The 19,244-nt window shown below is 44.5% G+C and overlaps 1 protein-coding gene and 1 pseudogene across 5 annotated transcripts in view; one reads left to right on the top strand and one right to left on the bottom strand.

Annotated features, from left to right (window-relative positions):
* The first annotated feature begins 3,858 nt into the window (after positions 1–3,858).
* On the top strand, positions 3,859–3,970 carry LOC125917150 (uncharacterized; annotated as a pseudogene).
* Positions 3,971–4,412: 442 nt separating this feature from the next.
* LOC125917148 (cytosolic carboxypeptidase 2-like) overlaps positions 4,413–19,244 on the bottom strand; it is a 45,282-nt gene continuing 30,450 nt past the window's right edge. For 3 of the 5 annotated variants that reach the window (XM_049623410.1, XM_049623412.1, XM_049623411.1), the window contains 8 exons: positions 18,510–18,636; positions 17,815–17,915; positions 16,668–16,798; positions 13,108–13,174; positions 10,948–11,073; positions 10,342–10,467; positions 7,177–7,260; positions 4,933–5,654 (listed from right to left, as the gene is read on the bottom strand). In XM_049623410.1, coding sequence (XP_049479367.1) covers positions 5,481–5,654; positions 7,177–7,260; positions 10,342–10,467; positions 10,948–11,073; positions 13,108–13,174; positions 16,668–16,798; positions 17,815–17,915; positions 18,510–18,636 — 936 coding nt within the window. In that variant the 3' untranslated portion in view covers positions 4,933–5,480. Of the gene's footprint in view, positions 4,870–4,932; positions 5,655–7,176; positions 7,261–10,341; positions 10,468–10,947; positions 11,074–13,107; positions 13,175–16,667; positions 16,799–17,814; positions 17,916–18,509; positions 18,637–19,244 lie in introns of those variants that run through there. The other 2 variants (XM_049623413.1, XM_049623415.1) reach the window with 2 other exon arrangements.

Here is a 19,244-nt window from a genome sequence, read left to right as displayed (position 1 = left end):
CACTCCCTCTATCTGACTCAACATCAACTCTTGTATTCGTTTGCTCAAATCCTAGAATACATCTGAAAAAGTTTCAGAATCATTTTACCAATACCGACACATAAACAAACCCACTAGAGACAGATCAGAACTTGTTTGAATTTTTCTTCCTACCCCCACCCCACCAGAGCCTGCCTTCTCAACCACTACCTCCTCGTAAGGTTGTTTGCTGGCAGGGTGATGGTAACAGGGAGGGACAGGGCACTTGAGGAACCTGGAGGTGGTGTGAAATAGCCCTGCGTGGGGAAGGATGAGGGAACTTCAGTTTCAGAAACAGAGTTAATTCCAGAGGCTGGAGGGGATCCATGAGCAGTGGCTCCAGTTCTCTTGGGGGCATGGTTTCCTGCAGCCATGTTGGCAGCCTGGGTGTAGGAGTGGAGAAGACAGATGGTTGGGTTGGCTAGGCTGATCCAAAGGCGAGGAACTACCAGGTGGATGCGGCAGAAGGACAGAGAGCAAAGACTCTGGAGTGCTGGCAAGAGAGTGGTTGACATCTGTGCCCCGGAGTCTGAGCTGAATGGCGGAGCAAGTGAGGCCAAGAGGGAGAAAAGAGAGCGGCTGGGGCTTGAGCTGGGCTGCCAAGAGGTTTATTGAAGTAATTTCCGGTCACCGAATCCTACGGTCAGTCCGGGAATAGCCAGTTCAAAGGACTGGGAGGAGAGATGGCCTGGGCCAAATCTGGCCGTGGGCAAGACGGGAGGGGCTATCCTTTGAGCCACCGGAGTGTTTGTTTCCCCAAGGAGGAGAGAGGAGACGGGTGCTGGCCCCGGGCTGAAGAGGGAGGCTGTTTCGGGCACATCATTGCATGATTGACGGCTGTGAGAAGTGTTCCCAAAAACACTTGATTTTGTGTTCCCTTGATTTTGAAAAACAAGGAGGCCTTAGAGATTATTTCACCGGAACTGTCCAGAGCTGTTGAGCAACTGCACCCCCCCACCCCATCCCCCGCCAGCCTGGGTGGGATTCAAACCCAGGTGTTTTAAATTTAAGTTGGTGATTGTCTTTAACCCACTACCATGTTCTAAAGCTTTAGCGCAGAACAAGTCTTAGTTTTTCATGGGGCAGGAATGGCGTCTCACGCGTCTCTGCACTCTCGGTCGTTCCCAAGTCAGTCACTGCTCAGTGCGTTCTTTCCGATGGATTTGTGGGAGTAGCACATATCTGAGGAAAGAAGTATAGCAGGGAGTCCGAATTTTCAAGTTGTTACTATTTCTTTCTATGTTCTTAGGGATCTTCCTTTCTTTTGACCCTTACTGCGCAACTGTTCCTCTGGACATGTGGTATACGCTTTGTCACTAGAGCTTTGTCTTGTAGACACGCTAATTAATACAATGCCTTTCCGAACCCAATGTCTTGTGGAAGCTGATTTCTCAGAGACCATGTGACCCAGCTGCACAGAGTTAAGTTGGAACCCGCTTAAAGAGGAAAATCACCTCTGAGCTTCCTTGTGGTTGATCAGGCAGCATGGAGGGAGGGCAAGGGGATAAAAGATGTTGGACCTCGGCAAGCATGAACAAGGGTGAGTTTATCTTCCCCAGGAATATTCCACTAAGAAATAGAAGTGTCCCTGGTGGAATGTAGCTCAGCTAAACCTAGCCATGCCTTACAGTTTGTCTTTGTAGTTTAAAGGACAGAGTAGGCTTTGTGGCATCAAAGGCATCCTGTGCAGAAGGCCCCAAGTCTCTGTGCTCTGGAAACATCTCTGCCATTCTAGGTAATTAAAGCAGAACTAGTCGGAGAACAACCTGGAAAACCAGAAGTTAGCAGTTCTATTTCTGCAAAGCAGAGCCTTCTGCGTAGCATTTTTGCTAAAAGCTGGGATCAAAATTGGTGACAACATAACTAAACCAAAGATCACATTGACAAATGGGGGAAAAAATACCTAGATTTTTTTTTTTAAGGAGCCTCTGTGTCCATACAGAGTTCCTGTATCTAATGTTCCATCAGAAACTTAAGAGTAATGCTTACTGTCATCACCTTACCTGTTTGGACTTGTTTCTACCACTTTCAAGAGTTGCCACTTCTCCAAAAACAGAAACGAGTACTGCCACAGGACCTTGGTTGTGACTACATGGTCCCAAAAGTAAGGCTTCTAAAGAAAACAGGTTTACCTGAAATACTTCTTGAATCTTAAAACATACCATTAGTGATTGTGTATTTAACTTATAGACAAAATAGGATATAGATTATTTTTCCCTTTTTAGAAAAAATATTTATTTATTTGTTTGTTTGTTTGTTTATTTATTTATTTATTTATTTATTTATTTTGAGGGAGAGGGGCAGAGAGAGAGGGAGAGAGAATCCCAAGGAGGTTCCACACTGTCAGCTCAGAGCCTGACGTGGGACTTGAACTCACAAACCTGAGCCAAAATCAAGAGTTGGATACTTAAGCACCTGAGCCACCCAGGTGCCCCTAAATATATATATATATATATATATATATTTAAGTAATCTCTTTGCCCAAGGTGGGGCTCGAATTCCTGAGCTCGAGGTCAAGAGTCACATGCTCTAACAACTAAGCCAGCCAGGCAACACCCTGCCGCCTTTAACCTTTGTTGACAGCTCTTGAATATAAGGTAGATGTTGGTCTCTGACCCGACTAAAATGCTCCATTCTCATGATTAACTCTTAGTGATCAAGATGCTATGGGTTGTTTCTCCTGCAGCATGAGATTTATTATGTTCATACAAAATCAATTACCTTAGTTTGTCATTTTAAAGTTTCCAGCTACGCGGGGCGCCTGGGTGACTCAGTTGGTTAAGTGGCCGACTTCGGCTCAGCTCATGATTTCACGGTCCAGGGGCTCAAGCCCCGAGAAGGGCTCTGTGCTAACAGCTCAGAGCCTGGAGCCTGTTTCAGATTCTGTGTCTCCCTCTCTCTGACCCTCCCTATTCATGCTCTGTCTCAAAAATAAATAAACGTTAAAAAAAATTTTTTTTAATTAAATAAAATAAAGTCTCCAGCTACGGGCGCCTGGGTGGCTCAGCCGGTTAAGGGTCCGACTTCGGCTCAGGTCGTGATCTCACAATTTATGCGTTGGAGTCCTGAGTCAGGGTCTGTGCTGACAGTTCAGAGCCTGGAGCCTGCTTCAGATTCTGTGTCTCCCTCTTTCTCTGCCCCTCCCCTGCTCATGCTCTGTCTCTCCCTCTCAAAAATAAATAAACATTAAAAAAAATAATAAGTTTCCAGCTAGAGGCACCCTTTGCAACCTCCTACCAAAAGCAAAATGAGAAAGGCACACTGGCTGCTAGATGCTGCAGCATGTAAATCTGTGTGTGTGTGTGTGTGTGTGTGTGTGTGTGTGTGTTTGGGGGGAGGCACTTCTTCCTAACCATCCAAGCAGGAAGGCTTGCTTTCTTCTAAAGAAAACAAACAGCTACCCCTCTGCAGGCCTGACTGTGAGCTGAGCAGGTCTCAAAATGGAACTGCCACAATGTTTTGGCAATTATTGGATGTGGAGGCCGTGTCTGGATTACATGGATTCTCTCCTTCTTCCCTTTCAATATCTTAGCATTCAGACCACATCTCTCAGGAAGCTCTCCCCCACTCCCCTGGGAGTTTGTTGCTTTCAAAAAGCACTTACAAAAAATCTGATCGTATATTCTGATATTTGATTCCAAAAACATCACCGTAGTGGGGTGCTCTTTATAAACTTTCTCCAAAAGAGACAAGTATTTCTGAACAACTTTCATACAAAGGTTTGCCCTCAGCAGTTTGTAGCTGTCTGGGGACTTGTCCTTGAAAGATATCCTCTTAGGGACAAAAAGTGGGGTTTTGGATGTGCTTTAGGTTTTAGGGTGTGAGGTGTGGAACAGGCAGGTGCCTGCTTGCTTCGGCAGCACATATACTAAAATGGATACAGATCCTGAGAAGATTAGCATGGCCCCTGGGCAAGGAAGAGATGAAAATTCCTGAAGCGTTCCATATCAGAAACCAAACAAACAAATGAAAAAGAGCTCGAGCAGATATTCCCTTTAAAAAGACTCACATAGAGACACCTGGATGGCTCAGTCGGTTTAGCGTCCAACTCAATTTCAGCTCAAGTCATGATCTCATGCTTGTGAGATCAAACCCCACATCGGGCTCCATGCTGATAGTGTGGAGCCTGCTTGATATTCTCTCTCTCCTCTCTCTTTGCCCCTCCTCTGTTCATGTGCGCATGCTCTCTCTCAAAATATTAAAAAGATTTTTTTAAATGACACACCGTGTATGTGGAGGGTGGAAGGGTGGGTAATATAGGGGAACTCTCTGTACTGTCTCCTCAGTTTCTCTGTAAATCTAAAACTGTTCTCAAAATAAAGTCTATTAATTTTATTTATTTATTTATTTATTTATAATTTTTTTAATGTTTATTTTTAAGAGACGGAGAGACAGAGTATGAGTGGGGAAGGGTCAGAGAGAGAGAGGGAGATACAGAGTCAGAAGCAGGCTCCAGGCTCAGAGCTGCCAGCACAGAGCCTGACGTGGGGCACGAACCCACCAGCTGCGAGATCATGACCTGAACTGAAGTCAAACACCCAACCGATTGAGCCACCCAGGCACCCCAAGTCTATTAATTTTTTTAAAAGGCACAGATACTGGAATTGTAATAAAATTTGTGTTGCCATGTGGTCCTAATCATTAGTCATCCAGGTAGGGGTGGAGGCTGAAGGAGTTTACAGGCGATCGTGAAAAACACACCAGGAAACTTTCAATCCAATGTGACAGGAAGAGGGGAAAGTCAGAGCAGGAGGCCTGGCATGAGCCAGAGTGGCCCTTCTTCAACACGACTCCAGCCTGTTAACATGACAGGCTATAGTCCACTGACTGTGCTCGGTGCTCACGAGAGATCTAAAATATAAAACACCTGTTCACTTAAGGTTATGCAGTCGATCAATCAAAGGAAACAACTGGTTAGAGAGAAAGAATTTTAATCAATGGGTTAAAAAACATACGTAACCGTGTTGAACATAATAGATGTAAGACTAAACTGGCGAATACACGAATTGTTCTCTCTGTGTGGTATGAGCCAATGAGCTACCATGAGCCAATCTGATAATCACAGTCTGACCATTCATTGCTAGAAAGCTTTGACGCAAGACTTTTTAAACACAGCACACTCCCAGAATAGGTTTAAAATAGAATTTGAGCTCTTAATTTGCACATAATTTTAGAAAGACTATGTACTGGTTAGAATGAGGTATATCTGTGCTGTGGGTTCATGAACACACACCTCAATTTCTGATAAAGGAAGCTTTTGTATACATCATAATATAATTTCACTTTATGAAAAAAAACCTGATTCATGAGGTATGAGTCCCGAGGGCATGCATGCAATGTAAGCACACAGCGTAAGGTCAGTGCACCATGAGCACGCAACGCAGTGTACCCCAAGTCACGCAACTCCCCTCATTACGTGTCTAGCCCCACTGCCAATGACGCTCCTGTGTGGCCAAGGCCCCCTATGGGTACGTGTATATGTGCAAGGAGGGGTAAACCGTCATGGCGGCGCGGCCTCTCTTTGTGGCAGGATATCTGTTCCTGGACCAGTGTGACTTCATATCTGGAGCTGGCTCTTGGCTGGAGTTTGTGCTTCTCTTGGGAGAGCACGACACTGTGGATCTTGGCTTCTCCGTCTGGGCAAACAAGATATAAAAGTTGAATCACTCTATGTTGCGATTTCTGAAGTTATAGTTAGGGTCGGGGTTGGTTTAACGAGGAGTTAGTGAGAAGTATTTGCGTTTCTCCCCAAATGCCGAAGTACAGTCATTGATGTTGTTCCAGAGCACAGAGGAATCAAGCATTTGCCCTAATCCTTCAGAGAGCCGAAGAAGGGTTGGTCCGTGGGCAATATTTTAATTGCCCTGAGTTCAACGACTACATTTCATAAGCTGTCTAGAGACATTACACAGAGGGAAGAACTCGGTCTTTCAAGGTGGGAGGCTGCCCCATTGTTTTCACTTCTGCTTACCTATACCTGCAAGTTAAACGCCCACGTTAGAGAAACGTTCCACCAGAAATTGTAAGAAAAGGAAGGTAGAGGTCTGGATGGCATTCACCCGCCATCTGGGTTTAACGGAATCCCCCGTTACGTGTTATTGCCCAATTAGCAGGTTTCAGCTGTGGGATATGGTGTGAGCAACCTGGCGACGTCCTGAGCGAATGATGAAGACGAGAGGGGGCAGTTCGTGGCTCATCTGCCTGTCAGGACCGAAATCCTCTCTGATTTGATTCACCTGTACCTCTCTTCCCACTGCTGTCCCGGTTCTGTTAGGCCACGGGGGTTGGACTTCATCCTCCCGGAGGATGGCGGACTGAAGGGAGGGATTATGTCTTACAGTCCTCAAGGGGCCCTGCCCCTCCTAGACTCTCCATAAGCTACTGATGGCTACCCGGGAGCGCCAACCTGAGAAGTCCCGAACAGCAGCCTTGGGAAGCCAGCAGGGACGTCACCCTGGGAGAGCCGTCCATTCTCTCTAGTTTGCCCACGTTACTCCAGCGGTGCTCACGCTGTTCGCCGCGGGCACACGTGAGCAGCACCCGCCCAGAGACATACCCAGAGCTCTCGGCTTACTAGCTGTTTCTCCACTTCTTTTTCCTCCTTCTCAGGAAGGAATATGCCAGTGCAAATGAGCAAGAGAGATGTTATTAGGGGATAACGATGAACTCGTTCTAACTTAGTCCTTTCAAAAAGGAAACCATTCACAATCCTCGGTATCGAACGATCACTGGTAACACTGGCCGGGAGGCACACCTCACGACTGAGACTGATGGGTTTGTTGTTACCATCTCCTAGGGCTGAGAACCAATGCGTTATTCACTATCGCTGTTTCACCTGAAATGCTGCCATGGAGTTACAAAAGAATAGCTGCCGAACGAATGTTTGTTGAAATAAAACTAAATTCTCCACGGCAAGCTTTGAACTCTAGGGGGGATTCCTCCTATCCTGGGGTGCCTCGTGGGCTGCGCCCCCTGGTGGCCAGGGCCTCAGTAGCTGCGCGGGGGCAAAACGCCTCAGCCGTGCCCCGAGCAGCACCAACCCTAGGAGGTGAACTGTGCACCATGGATCACCACCCCCCCGGATCACACAAGGCACTTGAAAACCAAGTCAAATTAATTGCTGTCGTATAGGTGTGTATATATAGATTAGTGGCATACCTGCATTCTCTCTTTATTCTTAGTCAGGATCAAGGAGGGCATTTTTGATGGGTCCAGCGAGGTGCCCTTGTCTCTTCCATGTAACTGTGACCGAAATAGATGAGCACTTTCTCACTACATTTTCCACTTGCACGAATGTGATTATATAGAATATACATTGGGTGGCATTTAAAAAAATTTTTTTTAAGGTTTATTTATTTTTGAGAGAGAGAGAGAGTCAGAGCAGAGCAGGAGAGGGGCAGAGAGAGAGGGGGAGAGGGTCTTAAGCATGCTCCACACTGTCATCACAGAGCCCAATGTAGGGCTCGAACCCACAAACCATGAGATCATGATCTGAGCTGAAATCAAGAGTCAGATGTTCAACCAACTGAACCACCCAGGCGCCCCTACACTAGGTGTTTTTTTATTCACACATGTTAATTCATAACAATGCTGTAACACGGAAAGAGAGTCAAGACACAAATGAACAATAATTCAAAGAAAAGAAGGAAACTACTTATTTATGGACTGCCTACCAGATGCCAGGCATTTTACACAGTTTCACATCTACTTTTCTCAACATTTATGATGTGGAGATTATTACTCCAATATTTTAGAGGCAGAAACTGAGTCCCAGGGTGGTTCAGTAACTCAAGGAAAGTGACAGTAAGGCTGGAATTTGAACTCAAGAGGGACTTGAAAGCTGTGATCTTGCCACTGTCACACCAGACACCAAATTGCCCTCCATGCCTAACAGAGCCAGCTCGGTGGGGGTTCTTTGGTGTGACAGAGTGAGACCTCATTATGTCACTGTTAAACACAGGGTAGCATTCTGCAGGAAAAGGGCCTATTTTGCACCCTGTCTACTAAGACTTGTATACTATTATATGAAAACTTATTTATTTTTAAAATTTTTAAATGTTTATTTATTTTGCGAGAGAGCATTTGTGTGAGCAGGAGAGGAACAGAGAGAAGGGGAGAGAGAGAGAGACTCCCAAGCAGGTTCTGCAGTGTCAGCGCTGAGCCCCACGCAGGGCTCGATCTCACCAATTATGAAATCATGACTTGAGCTGAAATCAAGAGTCAGATGCTCAACTGACTGAGCCACCCAGGCGGCCCTTATTTTTTTATTTTTACTTTTTTTAAAGTTTATTATTTAAGTAATCCCTATACCCAACGTGGGGCTTAAACTCATGATACCAAGATCAAGAGTTGCATGCTGTTCTGACTGAGCCAGGCAAGCACCCCACCAAAACTTGTTTTTATACATCAAAAACACATTTTTTTAAAAATTTTTTTCAACATTTATTCATTTTTGAGAGTGAGAGAGACAGAGCATGAGTGGGGGAGGGGCAGAGGGAGAGGGAGACACAAAATCAGAAGCAGGCTCCAGGCTCTGAGCTGTCAGCACAGAGCCCGACGCAGGTCTCGAACTCACTGACCACGAGATCATGACCCGAACTGAAGTCGGACGCTCAACCGACTGAGCCACCCAGGCGCCCCCCAAAAAACACAAGTATTTTATAGGTACATAATTCCAAAGTACTAAAAAAATGATTGGGTGCCTTTCCTCTGTGCTCCTTCTGCATCCTACTCTGTGATGTAATTTCCTGCTTCTTTGTTCAAATCCCCAGTAGACTCTAAGGTCCCTAAGGCAGAGATGGTGTTTTGTTCGATGTTGCATTCCCAGCACACAGGAGAGCGTGTGGCATGTGGGGTCACACAGTACAATTTGTTGACTGCAGGGGTAGACAGATGATGAAACCACCTGTTCTTATGCTCTGGGTAAAAAAATCACAAACCACCAATATCCGTCGTCAGACTTCAGTGGTGTCTACTCCAAAGCAGTGTCAATGTCCCCACTGATTTTAATGTTTCCCTGCTCCTGGTGGCATTGACAGGGAAGAGTGACATAGGGGGCTATTGTATTCTTCAGCCTGTGGGACAGATGTGCTAATTGGAAAAATCAGAGAATCTACAACAAAGAGTCAAAGATGGAACAGAATAGAGAGCTCAGAAATAAACTCATGAATATATGGTGCATTAATTTTTTACAAAAGAGCCAAGCATTTACAACAGGGAAAAATGGTCTCTTCAATAAACAGTATTGGAAAAACTAGATGTCCACATGCAAAATAATGAAACTGTACCCCTATCTTGTATCATACACGAAAGTCAACTCAAAATGGGTTAAAGAGTTATACTTAAGACCTGAAACCGTCAAACTCCTAGAAGAAAACACAGGAGGTAGGCTTCTCGACAATGGTTTAGGCAATGATTTTTTGGATTTGATCCCCAAAGCAAAAATAAACAAGTGGGACTACAGCAAACTAAAAAGCTTCTGCACGGCAAATCATCAATAAAATCAGAAGGCAGGGGCACCTGGCTGGCTCAATCGGTAGAGTGTGTGAACCTTGATCTCAGTGTTGTGAGTTTAAACTCTATGTTGGGGGTAGAGATTACTTAAAAAAATTTTTTTTGAACCTAAAAAAAAAAAACAAAATCAGAAGGAAACCTATGGAATGAGAAAATATTTGCAAATAATATTATTCAGTCTTAAAAAAGAAGGAAATCCTGCCATCTGTGACAACATGGATGAAATTAGAGGGCATCGTGCTGAGTGAAATAAGCCAGACAGAAAAAGACAAACACTGCCTGGTATCGCTTATGTGTGGAACCGAAAAAAAAAAGGTCAAACTCATAGAAACAGAGAGTAGAATGGTGGTTGCTGGGGAGTGGAAGGAATAGGCAGAAGATGGTAAAAGACCATAAACTTTCAGTTATTAAAGAAAAAAATGGTAACTATGTGAAGTGGTGGGAACTCAGTGGTGGGAACCTTCTCACAGTGTGTACAGATATCAAATATCACATTGTACACTTTAAATATATTACCCCCCAAAAGTGTTTTTTTAACGTTTATTTATTTTGAGAGCAAGCAAGAGAGAGACAGAGTGGGAAAGGGGCAGAGAGAGAGAGAAGGAGAGAGAATCCCAAGCGGGCTCCCCACTGTGAGCCCAGAGCCCCACTCGGGGCTCGATCTCATGAACTGTGAGTTCATGACTTAAGCCAAAATCAAGAGTCAGGCATTTAACCAAATGGGCCACTCAGGCGCTCTGTGTAGGAGTTAAAAGTTTTGACACATTCTCCATGTGGAAGTTAAAAAAAAAAAAAAAGGTCAGGCAAAACTACTACCTCATTCAACCTTGGTTTTTCATTTCTCATCGCTGAAGAACTGGCATTCTCTGAATTTCTGAAAAAGGTAGGCTGTTTTTGCAGGGTAGAAGAAGCAAACCCTGCCCTTTCCTGGAAGGACTGAGTGCAAAGAGAATATTTTTCAATTGATCCATTGCAATTAATCTACTTATAATCGACCCGATCCACCCAACAGTAAAATGCCCACATCGGAAAGCATTTTCATCTTTAGGAAACAATGGCCGCTGGGAGAAGACTGGGAAGGAGCCAGCCTGGACGAGGCCTGACACCTCCGCCACGCAGCAACCCTGGGCTAGTTCCAGCCACCACTTCTCCAGCACCCCCGTTTCTTCTGGAAATCCAGACATGGCCAAAATCCAGACCAGAGTGCCATGGCAGAGGGTAGTGCAGGGGCCAGGGTGGAAATCTGCTCAGAGATGTCCAGAGGACCCATGGAAGAGCTCTGAACTCAAAATAGCTTCCCTCGACCCCATTCCCCATTCCCCTTCTGGTTGAGAGTAAACGTTAACCCCCTGTCCTGCTCCCGCTCTGGAATTCTCTTTAACCAGACCACAGAAGTAGGCAACAGAGCCTTCTTACCAGGGCATCTTCTGTTAACTTTAACTCCTGCATCCAATTATTTTTCTGATACTGTTCATTTCGCTGTTTCCTAGTCTGAAGCGGCTTCTTTTTTTTCTTCTTATACATCTTCTTCTTTTGATTCAACTGTTCCAAAAAGCACAGAGAACCTAGTCGTTGAGGATTCCGGAGGAAATGACCACCTGCGTGCAGCACTCTTTTACACAACACTCAAGACAGGAGAGCTGCCCCGGGACGTGGGCCCTCACGGTGCCCAACTGCTGCTGGCTCGGAGGACGAACAGTTCAGTTGCCTTGTTACCAGAGTCCGCTCCCCATTTAACACCCCCAAATCCCACTATTGCAGGTATGCTGCCAAAGGGACACCTATATCAATATCCAAATATCTGTGCTTTACAATATGAAACCAGATTACTTATGGCAATAATGTCAGGTACAGACAATACTGATATCGGGTGTGTAGTGAAGAGTCAGTTTGGCTGTTACACAAGGTGGCTTTAATAATTAAGCAAGTGCAGCTCAGGACTGATTTTCCAGGGACCTGTTGAGTGGCGACGCTTATATCGATGTTGTAAATGCAGCTGAAAAAATTATAGGGTCCATCCTGATTTGGCAGGCTCCATCTGACACAGCCTTAATCTCACCCTATGAGAGAGTTATTTCTTCTTCTTCCTTTTTTTTTTTTTTTTTTTTTTTTTTGAGAGAGAGTGAGTAGGATAAAGGGGCAGAGGAGGAGAGAGAGAGAATCTTAAGCAAGCAGATCCCAAGCTCAGTACGGAGCCTGACGTGGAGCTCAATCCCACGACCTTGGGATCATGACCGAGGCTGAAATCTAGAGATGGACACTCAACTGACTGAGCCATCCAGGCGCCTTGTGTGATGGAGGTATTTATTAATGCAACTATGAAATTATGTGCATAATGAACCACAACAAATATATCATCTATGTAATAAGATCTGTGAATGAGATGGGGCAAAGAAAATTTAATACATGGAAGTATAAAAAACTATCTAAAACTATATGAATAAAAAAACACTTTTTTGGGGCACCTGGCTAGCTTAATTGGTTAAGCATCTGACTCTTGATTTTGGCTCAGCTTATGATCTCACGGCTCATGGGATCAAGCCCCGACTCGGGCTCCAAGCTGACAGTGCAGACCCTGCGTGGGATTCTCTCCCTCCCCTTCTCTCTGCCCTTCCCCTGCTTATGTTCTTCCTCTCTCCTTCTCTCTTTCTCAAAATAAATAAAATAAACTTAAAAAAAGAAACACTTTTTTTTTTTTTAAAGTATGGGTCTTTTTAACAACCTCTATCTATTGAAATAGTTTTGTTTTTGTTTTTTTAGGTAAACTCTACGCCCAATATGGGGCTTGAACCCCAAGATCAAGAGACAACCTCTATCTCTTAAGATGTTTTCACTTTTAGGGGCACCTAGGTGGCTCAGTTGGATAAATGTCCGACTTTGGCTCAAGTCATGATCTCATGGTTCGTGAGTTCAAACCCTATGTCGGGCTCTGTTCTGATGGCTTGGAGCCCGGAGCCCACTTCCGATTCTGTGTATCCTCTCTCTCTCTCTCTCTCTCTCTCTCTACCCCTCTCCCACTCGTACTCTGTCTCTCTCTCTCAAGAGTAAAAACAATTTTTTAAAAAAGATGCTTTTCAGTTTTAAACTTTTTAAAAAATTTTGTTGACTTTGTAGTCAACATGGAGTCTTCACATTTTTTCTCCTAGATTTTAAAAGGAAAGTTATTAAAAACAAATAAATAGGGGCGCCTGGGTGGCTCAGTTAGTTAAGCAACCGACTTTGGCTCAGGTCATGATTTCAAGATTCGTGAGTTTGAGCCCCACATCGGGCTTTCTGCTGACAGCTCAGAGCCTGGAGCCTGCTTTGGATTCTGTGTCTCCCTCTCTCTCTCTGCCCCTCCCTTGCTCTCTCTCTCTCTCTCTCTCTCAAAAATAAATAAAACATTTAAATAAATAAATAAAAGGAAAGTGATAAAGGACAAAATGAAAGACTCCAGGGCAGGGTAACCAGTTAGGATGCTATTGCTATATTTTCTATAGATTCTAGGATAGTTGGAAAATTCCACCAAATTATCCAGGAGACTCATGCTTTCCTTAAGGCTGCTACTTCCTGAGTGGAAGAGTCTGATAATCTTACCTCATCTGCTACGTTCAGTAGGTGAACAGGGAGACCATCTGAGAGGGAACTATCAGAACCACTGGTGCTGTTTCCAGAAGGAAAGAAGAAAGGGAGATGCCTGTTATTAATGTCTAGGACATATACATTTACCAGACTGGCAGCGTGGGAGTAGAATATCCAGTCCGCTATTTGCTCCCAGTGCCTGCATTTCGATGACCAGCAATTCCGGACAAGCACATTCATTCATTCATTCTGAACACCTACTACGTGCCAGGCAGGGCATCGAGCGCAGAGATGAGCATGACCAAGCCCTTGGCCCCAAGGAGTCTGTAATCCATGTGGCAAAGTAAGTACTGGCCAGGTGGGCAAAGCTGCTCGTGGCAGTGACTGTGGGACGCTGTGCAGCTCTAGAGAATAACAGACTACGATTTGTTTGAAAGCGGGGCTTGTTTCATTCATTCCTGTCTGGCCAGGTCCAGTTCAGAGAGCAAGGAGCCTCCCGGGTACTCTTTAAAACTGCGTTGAATATATACATAAACATATTTGATAACAAGGAATCTGTAGGTTATTACCTACAGGAATATTACTTTTATTATCTCAATTCCCACTTCAAAAGTTGTGGATGCGGGTCCAGACGGATCTGAAGTCTTCCCCCACAGAGGGCCAGCTCCCCCTTCCTTCAAGGGCTAGGATGAATGAGCACTTGGATTCTCCATCCCTGTGTCCTTCATCATGTCCATTGTTTAAGTGTCCCATTATACATCCCCCTCTCCCGGGGTGTGCGTGGCCAGAAGCCAGAGCTGGGCTCTAGAACATGGCCTCCATGTACAAAAAAGTGTCTTAGGCACAAAACTCAGATCTCCTGGGAAAAGAGCATTTCAAACCATTCTTTTGCTCAGGCCTTTCATCCTGTTCATGCTCCACCTCCCTCCCTTCAGTCCACAATGAGGAACCCCACGGTAAGACAGCGGGAAGAACACCTTCTCTTCTCAGATCTAATTCCCAATTCCCTGTTCTCAAAAGGCTTTTCTAGTCTGAGGAATAGCCTTTGAGGTCACTACTGGATAATAGTCTCTGAAGTCCCTTTTGGAGATAACGGAAAACTATTAATCAACGGGATAAAAACATTAGATGCGGCATGCCACGGAAAATGTTGAAAACCATGGACGTGCACACACAGGGCACACTCAAACTGGGCTTGGACGCTCGCAGTCTGCTTTTCTGGGTAATGGTGAGAATGGAGAGGTGGAGACCCATGGAGGCCCGTGATAGCTGGCTTCCTGTTCAGATGCCGGCAAAATGGTTTCAATAATTCTTAACTAAATGTATCTTAACTAAATGTGTCCCTGCTAAGCCAGCTAGGATGCAGTCTCCCTGTTTCGGAGTGGACTCCCCCCGGGCTCGGTACCAAGAGGTTGACATGCAGGGGCATTTTGTTTTTGAGGCTGAGATGAAGAGTGGTTCATGCAGTGGTCCTGGAGAGCAAGGCAAAGAATTCTGGAAGAGTGGAAGAGGCAACATGGTGAATGGGGCACACTGCCTGGCCTGATGGTCTGACTTGAGGTTCCTAAGGACACATTTGGGAGACTCAGCCAGCAGAACTGCTTTAGGGCCCAGATGTCAACTCTATGTCCACAGAGAGTAGGAAGGAGAGCCTTCGACTGTCCACCACAGTCTACAGCGCAGCCTCTGTCATGTCCAGCCCAGAAATCTTCTGACTGAGGGCAGCTGGGATGGGTATGAGGCACCTTGGCCAGTAAGCTGGAGTAGAAGGTGTTCCTGCCCACCTGTCAGATACTCACCCACCTGGTAGGCTTCCTAAAATAGTTGAAGAGATTATGAGTGTGGGGCTGAGACCTTACAAACTAAATTAATTCAACAAATATTTATTGAGCTCTCCCTATGTGCCGGGTACTCTGCACATGAGATACAGAGGTGAACAAAATAAAGATCTCTGACCTTGTGGGACCTACATCCAATAGGAGGAAACAGATAATACATAATAAACACAACAGAGATGTAAATGACCTAAGACAGACAGAAGGTGATAACATGCTATGGAAAAAAGTAGAGTACCTCAGGGAGATAGGGAATAGTGGCAGGAGGGCAAAGGCAGGGGAGCAAGTGGCAGCATTAGAGTAATGAGGGTAGGCCACATTGACAAATTTTACATTTAAACAAAGACTTGAAGGAGGTGAAGGAATGAGCCATGTGGATATTTGCGGGAAGAGCATTCTAGGCAGCTGGGACTGCTAGTGTAAAGGCCCTGGGGCAGAAGAGGGCCTGGCAAGTCTGAAGAAGAATGAGGCCAGTGTAGCCATAGAGAGAGGTGTGTGAAAGGGTGAGGGTGGAGGTTATAAGGTGTCAGGTGGCTAGATCCTATAGCCTGTCAGCCATTGTAGGGTCCTGGTCTTTCTACCTCATTTGCTGGATCCTCCCTATCTTTGTGACCTGTGCGCTGTGTACCCTGCTTAGACTTGGACCTCCTATTTACTCGAGCTGCACGTACTCCCTTGGGATCTCACCTAGTCTTAAGGTTTAAACATCATCTATCCAATGATGACTCTATTTGACCTCTCCAGCGAACTACACACTCATATATTCAACTGCCTATTTAATATCTCCATTTAGATGCCTAATAGACGTCTCAGACTGAACATGCCCAACACTAGCCTCCTGACCTTCACCGCTCCCCTAACCTTCTCCACCACCTTAATCTTTCCCATCTCACTTAAAAGGCAACTCCATCCAATCAATTATGGACTCATTCTCTTTCTTTCATGCTCCATATCTCATCCATAAGAAAATCCTAATGTTTGAAACTTCAAAATATATCCAGAATCCAACCAATTCATACACCCCAACCACTACAACTACTCATGTCTAGACCACCACCTGCATTTACCTGTATTATTGCAAGAGCCTCCAAATGCATGTCCCTGCTTACACCTTTCCTCTCTACAATCTATTTTCCACATAGCAGCCAAGGTATTCCCACTGAAACTAAAACCCAAGTCAGAACACGACACTTCTCTATTTAAAACTTTCCAAAAGCTTTCCGTCTCCCTTGGAGTTAAAGACAAAGGCTTTACAACTGCCTCAAGGCCCTACACGCACGGCCTGCCCATCTCCCTAACCTAGAAAAGATGCTGTCAAAGAGCAGGCACTCAATACGTAGTTGGTGAAGAAATGATATATATTTAAGTGCGCTACGATTTATTCAATATTTTGCACCTTTGGCTCAACCAACAAAACAACAGAGCAAATGAAAACAATAAAAAAATAGAACTTGTCTGGTTTTTCCTTGTGGTTTTTTTTTTTTTTTTTTGAGGGAGGGAGTGAGTGCTCTCGTACGTAGGAGGGGCAGAGAGAGAGAGGGAGAGAGAGAGAGAGAGAGAGAGAGAGAGAGAGAGAGGATCCCAAGCAGGCTCCCACGTGGTCAGTGTCAGCACGGAGCTCCAAACCAACAATTGTGAGATCATGACCTGAGCCAAAACCAAGAGCTGGCCATTTAACTGGCTGAGGCACTCCGGTGCCCCTCTCTGGTTTTTGTTTGAAATGAAGTTTCATTTCATTACCTGGATTCAATGTCAGACAAGCAGATGTCACTCCAACTTCCTTCTAAATCCATATCTTGTCCAAGCTCATTGAATTTCTTATGGATTTCTTGTTGTAAGAGCTCTTTAAGCTCTGTTAGGCACTGCATGAACTGTGGAAATCAATAAAAGGACATTTTTGATTATTCACTTATTTATATGTCAAATATTTACTAAGCATATGCGGAAAGGCACTTTATTTATTGCTGGGGACATAAAGATGTGTGAGTGGTAACCTCTGCTTCTAAGGACATGTTAACATATAAATTACATGAGCTGCAGTAAAAGTGTTTCTCGGGCAGAACATCAGTGAATTTCATGCTTTAGGTGCTTTTCCCTGGCTATGGACAATAACAAACTTCTTAAACAATTCAACGGTCTGATTTATTGTATTTTTGTGAATAGCAAGGAAGGAAACATTAGAATGGGGTTGTTCAGATTTTGGCTTATGGCAGATGTGATATAACAGGCCGTATTGTGGCTGATTCTCCTTTAAATATTTTTTTATTAAAGGGGCACCTGGGTGGCTCAGTTGATTAAGTGTCCAACTCTCGATTTTGGCTTAGGTCATGATCTCACAGTTTGTGAGTTCGAGCCCCCAACAGGCTCTGTGCTGACAGCCTGGAGCCTACTTGGGATTCTCTCTCTCCCTCTGACCCACGCCCCCCCTCTCTCTCACACACACAATAAGTAAATAAATATTAAAAATATATAAATAAATAAACTAAAAAAAGAAGTAAGAAGAGGAAAAAACTGAGGACACAGAAAAGGGAGGAGGTAATTAATAAGGCAAGACCTTAGGGAGGCCATGGATTGAGGGGCTGGTGGGTGCACAAAGGGCAGGGTTAGTTTCAGAGAAGGGGAAGAACTCCTGCTTTTCTGGAAAGCAAAATGAGGGAGAGGTGTGCTGAAGGAGGGTTGGCATGAAGGCTTCTATATTCTTGGTGAGTTATGAGGTTGCTATTTGTGGACAGTGTGCAGGCTGGGGGCTTTCTTTTACTGATTATAAAAACTTCAGAACGATATTAAGAGGAAAATAAAGACCACCTATAATCTCAGTAGGCTGACTTTGGACCCATGTGAAACTGATCACAGTAGCACCACCACATTTCTTGAACCCCATTTTTACCTTGGTTCGGTCAGGATCACAGAAATCCAGAAGGGTGTCACAAACATGATAACCTAGAGACTTTAGATCCTCAGTAGTAAAGTGAGTATCTCTTTTATTGCCTGAAAAAAAATCCATAAACATTTCTCACTAAATAATAAGCAAATGCAAATCTAATTTATGAATAGCTCCTTAGAAACGCCACCTCTGATTCTAGAATATTGTGCTTCTGGACAGGGTCTTTCTCCTTCTAGATCTGGTTTGGTTCAGAAGAATCTGACAATGAAAAAATTTCCAATCATGATGGCCATGATTACTGAAGTTTTACTCTGTGGTAGGCACTATGCCAAGGGCTTTACGTGCATTAAGTAGTACCTATAATGCAGGTATTACTTTTATTGCCAGTTAAAAAAAAAAATGAGGTTCAAAGAGTAAATGAAGTAACTGAGCCAGGATTACACACCTTGGAAATGGAGAGGCAATTTGAACCCAGATCTGCCTGATTCCCCATCAAGTATTATATTTGGGGCTATACTGCCCCACCGAGTGTTATATTTCACATTCATATTTAGGTTAGTCAAATTTGGCATAAGGCGCAGTTAAGAAAACTCTCTAGGTCAATCATCTCCCCAACATTCAAAAGGACTTCATGTCCTCAGAGCTTTGCTTGGCTTCCCCTTGTCATGCTGACCTATGATATACAAAAGAGAGCTTACCCAGTGTGGACCCCCCAAAGGTAGATTCCATGGTGTAGCTGTTCAGGATTCCCATCCGCCACATTACAACTCGTCCTGTTCCTTCTTTGCACTTTTGGACCTTAAAATTACAACTATGAAAAGAGAACTAAAGAGAAACCCAAATCCTCTGTTAATCATAAACTGGCAAATGTAAGATGCCAATGACTCATTAATATAAGAATGGTTTCCTTGGGGTCTATATATTATTTCCTAAAGTATGTTCCATAAAATAGTAATAATTCTAAGGGATTACAGAGGAGAAAATTAGTGCTATGGTCATGTTGGTCAGGAGGATGAGGGGCTAACAAAATTACACAGTCTTCCTGTGCAGGACCTTTTTTTTTATTTTGAGAGAGACAGAGAGAGCGTGAGTGGAGGAGGAGCAGAGAGAATGGGAGACAGAGAATCCCAAGCAGGCTCCACGCTGCCAGCACAGAGCCCAACGTGGGGCCTGAACCCATGAAACCACGAGATCATGACCTGAGCAGAAACCTAGAGTCAGATGCTTAACCGACTGAGCCACCCAGGCACCCCGTCTCCCAAGCATTTCATTATTGTAGACTGTGAGTCTCCAAAGGGGAGAGAGTAAATTCTGTTCCTTATTGCCCGTGAACCCTTGCTTCCCTTCCCTACCTTTCCAGGGACATTTTGCAGGACTAGGGTTCTTTGAACTCCAGTTTGGGAATGCTGGCTTACTTTGGCATTCAAGACACT

The sequence above is a fragment of the Panthera uncia genome, unplaced genomic scaffold (assembly GCF_023721935.1).
Source record: "Panthera uncia isolate 11264 unplaced genomic scaffold, Puncia_PCG_1.0 HiC_scaffold_1536, whole genome shotgun sequence".
Lineage (NCBI taxonomy): Eukaryota > Metazoa > Chordata > Mammalia > Carnivora > Felidae > Panthera > Panthera uncia.
This window is presented reverse-complemented; position numbering and strand designations above follow the sequence as displayed.